Source organism: Clupea harengus, chromosome 5, assembly GCF_900700415.2.
Source record: "Clupea harengus chromosome 5, Ch_v2.0.2, whole genome shotgun sequence".
Taxonomy (NCBI): Eukaryota; Metazoa; Chordata; class Actinopteri; order Clupeiformes; family Clupeidae; genus Clupea; species Clupea harengus.
In genome coordinates this window covers 18,771,962-18,781,961 of record NC_045156.1, presented here as the reverse complement: position 1 = coordinate 18,781,961, position 10,000 = coordinate 18,771,962, and the positions used below count along the sequence as shown (strand labels likewise).

General features: G+C 47.4%; 1 protein-coding gene across 1 annotated transcript in view; it reads right to left on the bottom strand.

Moving 5' to 3' along the window:
• Positions 1–10,000, bottom strand: part of ca16b (carbonic anhydrase XVI b) — a 61,730-nt gene that overhangs the window by 11,881 nt on the left and 39,849 nt on the right. Inside the window, exons 8-13 of the mRNA XM_031567985.2 lie at positions 7,912–8,107; positions 5,007–5,194; positions 4,429–4,537; positions 4,119–4,168; positions 2,839–3,586; positions 2,266–2,404 (exon numbers count right to left, since the gene is read on the bottom strand). Of these exons, the coding sequence (XP_031423845.1) occupies positions 2,266–2,404; positions 2,839–3,586; positions 4,119–4,168; positions 4,429–4,537; positions 5,007–5,194; positions 7,912–8,107 (1,430 nt within the window). The remainder of the gene's footprint in view (positions 1–2,265; positions 2,405–2,838; positions 3,587–4,118; positions 4,169–4,428; positions 4,538–5,006; positions 5,195–7,911; positions 8,108–10,000) is intronic.

Genomic DNA, 10,000 nt, shown 5'->3' with positions numbered 1-10,000 from the left:
TCCTTCCATCCCTCCTCTCACCTTCCCTACCTGTACTTCAAGCAGAGCAGAGAGCAGATGCCTGTCATGGCTGTCAGAAGGCTGAAGCACACAGACAGGAAGAGCAAGACACAGGGAGAGGGCCGGTGGCAGCCTGCAGAGCCCAGCTTCAGAGTGAGTGACTGAGGGAGGAGAGAACTGAGGAGGAGGAGGAGGAGGAAGGACAGCGTGAGTGTGTGTGGGGGGACTCCTCTGGTACACATCACATCCCTGCCTTCTGCTGCCCTCACTACCCCCTGTGAAGTGTGGCTGATAGGGAGAGCGTGGGGGCTGGGATGGGGGATAGGTGGCGGCTGGGCTGATTGTCTAGGAGTGCCCGCCTCCTCCTGTCTCCAGCAGAGGGGGGTGGGCCTAGTGGGTCTCCATTCACACAGTAGGGCTACTGAGGGTGGAGCTTCCATGCTGGGGACATTCCAACTTTTGACACTGATGCAGCTTTTCTCTCTTTCTCTCTCTCTGTGTGAAAATGAGGTCGGTCCTTGGCAGTGAAGTGTGTGTTTGTGTGTGTGTGTGTGTGTGTGTGTGTGTGTGTGGAAATGAGCAAGGCATGCTGCTGATCCCTAATTGGCATCTGGGAGTTTGCCCGAACTCCACAAGCCTTCAAGCCATCCAGATGGAACCCTGCCTTCTTACTCCCTTATTAAACTCAAACTCTATCAGAAAGCTCTTGCAGCAAACAACATCAAATGTAGGTTACACTGCGTGAACCAGATTGGCATGTGCCCGTGCTGTCCTTTACCAGTGACTATTAATAAAGACAGAACATCTTCTATCTCCACAACTATGGGGATGTACTAGTGGAGAGGCCACCAAGGAGACCGGTGATACCTGTGATTCAGCAGAGCATTCTACTGACAGGACACCATGCATGCCAACTAAGCATGGCTATGAACTGATTCAACGAGACAATAGCCACAGCTTAGATATCTAGCCACATGTAAGTGTTCTAATGTTTGTTTTTTCACCCGACAGACTTTTTTTGATGACTCACATAGCTGTAAGCTTAGTCACTGGTTTATATCCTCAGCCCCTCATTCACTTATTGTCCATACGCTCTACAGTAGACCTCCGCAGGGATGGATGGGGGAAAGTGAGTCACAAAAACGCTCTGTGGAGCATAAATCATGTGACTGAGTCAGAATGAAGTCTCAACACCATGTCCTCTCATTCATCTCCACAGACTCCATTAGCAGGACGTTTCATTAGCTGCCATGGATATAATGTGACATACATCAAGTGATGCTCAGCCCATCGCTTGGCCAGATCAAATGCCCAGAGACGGATCAGACGGAGGCAGTTAGTAAATCATGCCTCTGGACTGTGGCCATTGTGTCTGGCCATAGTTAGTGGCTGCACGTTTGCGTGTGCATTCTGCACCTCTGGCTTTAATGACCTAGAGGCTAATAGTTAATTGCTGCAGCTGGCACAGCAGCTCTGCTCTCCTTCTTTTGTCTTGTCCTCTTTCCTTTTTCAGTTGGTGTGTTTCTTTTTCTGTTGTTATTTCTCTCTTTCTTTCTTTCCTATGTTATTTTTTGACTCACCTCTCTTCTCTCTCCATCTCTCCTTTCTACCGCTCTACTGGCACTCACTCCATCCCTCCCTCTCCCTTCCTCTTTCTGTCCATCACGTGGCTGGGCCCTAGAGCCCTCTCCCCTATCTGAGGCAGCCATGTGGGCCTTTTCGGGTTCTTTTTTCTTTTCTTTTTTTTTTAAAACTGAGCAGCGCACCTTGCGTGTTAAACGTGCTGTGAAGCAACGAGGCCGGCGCAGAAAGAGAGAGGGCACGGGAGGGGAGGTGGGGGGAGGGGAGGGGAGCAGATGGTGCTGGAGCTCCTTCGGGGCTCTGTGCGGAGAGTGAGGAGGGCTGGAGATGTGTCCTCAGAGAGGGTGAAGGTGCAGCCGGACTTGAGCGTGGTGTTAAGAATCAAAGACATGACTGGCAGGGAACTTTCAATAAAAAAAACTAAAAAAAAACTGAATCCCACTTCTATAGATAGGGATTTTATAGTTAGAACAATGGTACTGTACTTACGTAGGTAATGAGAGCAGCAATTATCAAGAATTATGAGAAGTATAGGGGACAAAGTTTACATCACCCATAGAAACGTACTGTGTGTACACTTCACAGACACGTTCAGGAACGTCTAAACTCCCTAATGTATTGGGTATAGCCTCTCAGCTGTGATTGAATAGGAATTTAACTTATTGTTAAGAGAAACAAACTCACCTCCAGTACACCAGCACCGTCATCAGCAGAATGAGGCAGAAGAGCGTGAGCACGGACACCACCATCAGGGGCATGATCCACTCCATCATGCCCGACACGGACACAGGGTTCCTGGTCACGTTCAGGAGGCTATTCCCATCTGGAGAGTTGGCATTAAAAGGCAAGGACGGGTCAGAGACAAGCCATTGGAGAAGAGCACCACAACTTTCTCAGGATGTGAGCTACGGCAGCAAATAGAGATGGGTGGTGGATGGGAGGGCTTTGATAATGATCCCCTTCAGAGGTTTAGCATGCTGCACTCCAGCAGATGCTGCCACCTCATCACAACAAATAAAGCTGGCAGCGAGCGTGCACGTGTGAGGAAGCTTGTGCGCTTTTCCAAGATAAATCATTGTGTTCATTAAACACAAAGGGCAATACCGTAATGAAGGAGCCTCGTTAACACCTCTAATTGCTCCCCGGTACTCCCAGAGCCTAAATGGTAGCTGTACGGCATATGTTACCCATGCAGACATCACAGAAGGGAGCGAGGGAAGAGGAGAGGAGAGGAGAGGAGAGGACAGGCTCCCTTACCAGTGTGAACAGGGAAGGGCCAGTGGTTGCGGTCCCTGCTGACGAGCTGGGGCGTACGGGTCGGGCTGCTGGGGAGCTGCATCTCGGCCGTGCTGTTCTCCTCCTCCTCCTCCCACATGGCGAGTGTGGTGTGCTCCACCGGCGGGCTCAGGGTAACCTGCTCCAGCTGGTCCTCTGGGCCACCAGGGGGCGCTGGTGAGGGGTCGCCCTGAGTTCCAGGCCCTCCCTGCTCTCGCTCTTGAGAGGTCGGGAAAGGCGAGACAGTCTCTTTCCCCTTGCTGGGTTTCCTCTTCGTTTTGTCCCGCTCTGCGTCAGCTTCGTTCTTCTCTTTCCTGTCATCTTCTCCTTTCTCCTCGTCACCCTCCTCGTCCTCGTCCTCGTCACCTTCCTCCTCCTGCTCGTCCTGCGCTGGCACCTCGTTGCCCTCAGCTGGGAGGGCGTTGGAGTCAGACGCCGCGGTCTCCGAAGAGGCCTTAGCTGCCTGGCGTGTCGGGGAGGGGCTGGACGGTGGGGCCTGGGTGGAAAACAGGGATCCTGGGAGGGAGGATATGACCCCACCACTGAAGCCCAGGCCTGCTAGTAGGGTGCTGGTCACCACAGACGCCACGGTGGCCTGCCCTCCGCTGGACGGAGAGCCGATGCCGGTCGCCATGGAGACAAAGGAGAAAGGGAGGCCAGAGGAGGTCCATGTGGAGGAACCTGAGCTGATGGGGGCCATGTCTGCTGAGGAGGCTGGAGAGACAGTGGGCTGAAGGAGAAAGAGAGAGGGAGAGAGCGAGAGAGAGAGAGGGAAGGAGGGAGAGAGAGAGAGAGAGGGACAGAGAGAGAGAGAGGGAAGGAGGGAGAGAGAGAGAGGGGGACAGAGAGAGAGAGAGAGAGAGAGGGGAGAGAGAGAGAGAGAGGAAAGGAGGGAGTGAGAGGAATAGAGAAAGAGAGAGAGCGAGGGAGAGAAAAAGAGGGGGGAGAGATAGAGAGAGGAAGGGAGAGAGAGAGGGAGGGCAGGAGAGAGAGGGGGGAGAGAGAGAGTGAAATAGAGATAGAGGGAGAGAGGGATTGCAGGAGGGATAGAGGGAGGAAGGGAGGGCAGGACAGAGAGGGACAGAAGAGAGAGAGAGAGTGAAGGAGAGAGAGAAAGATAGAGGGAGGGAGGGAGAGAAAGAGAGAGAGAGAGAAGAAAAGGGAAAGGGATGGGAAGACAGAGAAACAGGTATTTTGATGTGTCAGTCATCTTGGCAGGACTAACTGAAGGGATTATTAAACAGAAATGTGTTTATACATACCATTCCAGTTTTCACTATTCTGGATCCTTCGAACATCCTGGTGGTATTATCTATAACAAAACCTAAAATTACTATATGGCACATTTATATGATAAAAAGAGACAAACTCACTTCAACAAGTTGCCACTAGGCATTTTTTTTTTGAAACACTGAACTGTTCATATGGATAAACATATGTTGATGTAAAGGACTTAAGAGCATGTTGTAACACATGTTACAGGGAAAAATGTGCAAATTTTATTCTAGTACTGCCAAATCCTACTATATAACACTGTTAAACTACATAGTTAATGTATAGTTAGATGACTACCTATGAAGAGCAATGTTTTGCTGAAGTCGCTACGGAGATCTTTCAGACACACTGCTTGCACCCGGAATAGATAGAGGAAGTCTGAAGACACATGTGTGATGACTGCCCTCTGCAGGAAACCACACACACACACACACACACACACACACGCACACACACACACACACACACACACACACACACAAACACACACACGCACACAGAGAGAGAGACAATCACACACACACACACACACACACACACACACACACACACACACACACACACACACACACACACACACACACACACACAGAGAGACAATCACACACACATACCACAGAGGGAGAGAGAGAAAGATAATATTCATAGTCTGCAAATACATAAGTGTACTGTGGCAGTTTCAGGTATTTCCTGGAAGAGTGGAGCAGAGAAAGTGCTGATTCAGCAACGCAACCCTGAAGACTGTGGCCTCCAAAGGGACGGCCACTAAATGGGGGGACATAAATCTACTTTGACAGTGAATGACTAAACAACGCGAAAGCATAAAAACTACAACCAACATGGGTGTGCAGCTCCCTCGTATGCCTCCTCCTTACCGTGTTATGGTCCCCATTCTTGGTGAAGAAGGTCTTCTCATAGGCCACGTCATCCTTTACCCAGCTGTAGGATACCAGGAAGCTGACAATGGGTGGGTGGTAGATAGTGGCGGGCCGATCCCAGTGCACCACCAGGGCTGTTTGGTTCAGGGAGTACACCTTCATGTTCCTCGGAGTGCTACTGCACACTAGAGACACCGCAGGAAATTGGAAGGAAGGGGAACAAAGAGGGGGAAAAACAACAGTAAAGCATGAGTCATATGCCAATGTGACAACCAGTGGCCAGGGAGAGCGATAGAGAACCCCCTTCATCCGATTAAGCGCTCGTCTCATCTGAGATAAATGATGGGAATTAGCGTGGCTCGTTCGCTCGCTTGTAGCGAGAGCTGTGCCAGAAGTATGATGCACAGGTCTCTGGGTTGCCCTCAGCAACAGCTAAATCTTTTATTGAGGTCTGACTCACTAAAATGTTATTCAGTCGAGTGAACGTCAAAAGTGGGAAAATAATGCATGAGTTCATATAAAACTGCCTCAAGGCCATCGTCCTCTCTGCAGTGTGGTTCGCTGCTGCCGAGACCAGAGTGAAGGAGGAAGAGGTGCGCACACATTTGCTGTGTTTCACCTTCTGGCCTCTAGGTGGCGGTGCAGATCTGAGACTTGCTGTGTCTCTTTCCTGAGCTCTCGAAGCAAACACTGGTTGTGACAGGACATCACAAAACCATTCCCAGAATTTACCCTCTTCCTTACACATCATAATCCATGCCTTCATCATGACCATCGTCTTCACCACCACCATTATCATCTATAACACCACCATCTCAACCGGCTGGTACAAGTGGTCAGGAAATGAGAGCACCAGCACAAAAGAGGTAAATTATTCTGATGATATGATGATAACAGAAATGTGGCAGCAGGGCTACTAGAAGCGCTAACACAATGTAGTGATTGAAGGCACTGCGGAGTAGTGATTGAAGTAGTGATTGAAGGCACTGCTTGCAGTTGTATCACAGGACTGGAAACAATAACAAGCGGCTAACAATACACAATACAGATGAACATGCACGTACAAAAGGTCACTCCGGGGTCAGTTTAGAGCACGAGTCTGGGTGGGTCTTCAGCGCCCTGTAACAGCGCACGTAGGAGTTATATGGCTGAGGTTGGAGAGAGTGGGGCGGAGAGAGAGAGATAAATAGAAGAGCAGAGGTGGTGCTGGGGTGATTAGGCCGAGGGCACCTGCAGTCACAGGCTCACTCAGCGGGAGTGGCTCTGTTAGTAGAAATGATCAGTGTCCCCGTAATCACCAGCAAGTTCATCAGCGGCGCATCATAATTATCCTGATTATTCCACTGATAACAATAAAGCCAGAGATAACCATCAGGCTCCGCACTAAAGAGCTCCATTTTGTTTTGTGTTTCTTTTTTTCTTCTGTAGAAGACAGAGAGAGAGAGAGAAGAGGGGAGGTTGAGGTAGGGAGGGAAAATGGGAAAGCTTTTGGGGGGAATAAAACGGGGCACTGTCAACTTGCAAATGCCACAATGGCAATTTTGTACCTCAGCCTCCATTTGTATGGGTTTTATTTTTAGTGTGAATATTAATGCTGATTACCCTGCCTCTTGGGTGCCATTACAGTGCGTTCCACTTCATCATAACCATTGACAATCAATTCTTTCTGCTCAGGATGAGACCAAAAGCTCAACATTTAAAGGAACAGGGTAGAGAGTGCACTCTGGCTCAATGGCAGCTTAAAACCAGACAACATTGATGTAGTGTAGACGCCCCCCCCCCCCCCCCCCCCACACACACACACACACACCGACAAAAGAGCTTTTGTTCAAATACCTCTGACACCTGGCAAAGAAAGGACGATGAAGGTAAATGAAGGTAAAGGAGAAATGGGTTTGATCATGGAAGAAAAACAGTGTGCTATCTAGCCATCTAGAACCACGATGTTAAACAATTGCTTTTACATTTTCAAAGGCTACATTTACAGATTAGTTCGTGGATTTTTTTAATGTTACACATGCGCCATTGTTGAATTTGCTTTCTGCGGTTATGGAGCTGGGCATATTGTCAGGTCTCTGCAGGTAGAGTGGTCAGAGAGAGAGGAGATCAGCATGTTCAGGTAATATTTCAACAGCTTTCAGCATTTACACACCGGGTGAGGCTGCATTGTTGCACAGCAAGACAGAACTCTCTGCTCTGCATTAGTTTATAAATTACAGCAGACGCATATCCACTCAGACAAAGCATAGCAGACCAACAAGGGAATGAGAGAGAGAGAATGGAAGAGTGAAAGATTCAGGATGAATGTATGACTGTAAACTAAGCTCAATCACTGGAGTTGGACTGAAAAATTATGTTCTGTGCATTTTGTTAGCTCAACCTTCCAGTGTAATTTGGAAAGTCTTGGAAAGGTAAAAGAGTTTTTCGATCCATCATTACTTGGAGTGCAGCTTCTGCACTCTGGGTATTATAACATCCATCCCCATCGCCTTAGGTACAGCTGTCTTCTTAATCTGGAGCACGACCACCTAGCTCAATAGCTTATCTTATTCCCTGGCTGCTGTGCTGTGCACACAGGTTGATTTTACTGACCTACTTTTGCACCCTCTCTTTCTAATGGAGTAAGGCCATTTTCTTCATCAAAGTAGTTGATCAAACCACTTGAAAAAAATATAAAAATATATACTAAAATATAAGAATGTCAAATTATTGTGAGATGAGTGTTTTTGTCCTCGTAGGTTTTGCACATTCACGATGTAAAGTTCTGCGAATACAAAGAACTGCAGCTGTAGCTTTTTTAAGAAACAGGTCCTTGAAGCAAGACCCTTTCTGCGTGTTTGAGTGTGTGTGGTGATGATGGTTTGCCAACAGCACGATGATTTTGCCACAACCCCCATCTTACCCTTGGAGGCCTCTGTGCCAGAGGGCCCACTGTAGCTGTCCATCATGGGGTCTGAGGCCCAGGCGTCCTTCACAGCCGACTTGAAAACCTCCCGGTTGTCCATGGCCTGCGTGGGCCGGTGGTTATTCCTGAGGTACTCCACCGACTTTACGTGGTCCTGCTGCTCCGTGGTGAAGATGGAGTAGAAGGCCTCCAGCTGCGAGGACAGAAGGGAAGTAATAAGGAGGGGCAAAACAAAACAAAAAAAACACAAAACAACACATGGTCACATCAAAAAAGGCAAGCTGGAAAGCTGAGGTCACAAGGGCACATCTGAATGTCTAAAAGGGAACTTGTGAGTCAAATCGAGTTTTTTTTTTAATTAGATAGCAGAGGAGTGCACTCAAGGGCAAAAAATCACTGTGCTATAATAAAGAGGCAAAGCTGGGCAGGGTAGGACCTGCCAAGAGTGAAAGAGAGGGGGCTCTGTCTGATATGAGAATCAAAATGTAACAAACTATAGGTTTATTGTTAAATGTGAACAATACACTAGAGTTAGACATGTTAACATATCCTACCCCTACTTGAAGCACGACCATGAAATTAAAGATATATAATAAAAGATATAAAAACAAATAAACAAAACAATTTCTAAAGATTCTTCTCAGGCAGCATTACCCAACAACGTCTTATCCAGTAGCTGCTTAATTGCACACAGCAGTCGAAAATAAAAACATCTTGTTTTCCAGGAAAAGTGTGTACAAAACATGACAAGCACGACAGCAGGAACAGGTTGGAGGAAGTGGGGGTGTCTTTGAAAAGCAGGAGTTTGTGAAAAGAGCTGTAGGAGATGCTGTCCTTTACTTTTTATCCTTTTACAACACTCACAAAAGCAAAGATGATGATTTTTTTCAGCCGAGTGGAGGATTATTACTGTGGAGGGGAGAAGCGGCTCACGCTGGTCTTTATATGTGGCTGATTGCTGTTTACATTGTTTGAGGCTTCCTATGCATGGTAGAGGTTGGTTGATGGTGAAAACACAATGACATTCGCCATGCCAAAAAATGATCACTCTGATTGGGTAGATTGATCACTGCCTGATCTTCCGCAAAGAGGCACAAAAGCATATGCCTGAATATCCCTGTAGATCAATAAAGTGGCACCACACTTTCGAAGTGAATACGAGAGACTTTGCAGGCTGGGAGGTGCTTGTATCAATTGTTATTGTCATGATCAATTGGTTTGGGCCAGGCCTTCGACTCAAGTTAGTTATACGGTTAGTTGTACAGTCAATCTTTTGTTCCTAGAATTCAGCCTACACCTAAGGGCATATTTCACAAGATAAAATTGACTGAAACTGGGTTACTCCATACAGCATCTTAATTCCCAGCTACTATCAGAACTTCCACAGCTTTGACAGCCTGACTTGTGCTAAGAGGAACTCTAGAGAAGGCAAACAGTGCTACTGGAATACTGACAGGCTATATTTAAGGTTATTATGTACTGACATGAAAACATACTACTGGCACTCTAGATATTGCTTTTTTCAGATAGAAATGTGCTATACTGCAAAGAAACTAAAGCACATTACTGATCTACCAATGACAGCTCCTCACATTACCCCGATTACATGAAACTCTGGCATTTCATACAATTGCCCAATTAAGCGTGACCATATTTACTGGAGAAGGCAGTTCAATCTGCTCAATGCCACAGCCTGCTTAGAGAGCTAACATTTTCATCTGCACATCCCAAAGACAACTAGTCTGATTGGAGTTTTCAAATTTAATTAGCAGTAAATTATCTGTGACTGGCAGTAAAAGGCACAAGCTAGTTAACGGATTGCACGAACAAACGGTTCTTCCTCTCTGTTTTAAGATCCATGCCCCGTGTGTCTTGGCACACCTACTGCAAGGCGAGATTCGCACAAGTAATGGGTCACACCTGAAAATAAATCACACCAACGTCGTTTGGGACATGGCATGGAAAAGCCTATTTCTAACCAGTGCTTCTCTGGAGGACCATAAGACCACCTGCAAGTAGCCTATGCATTCTCGGATAAAATGACTTGTAGGCCTGAGAGTTAAACTGTGGGCAAAATCATAAGAGT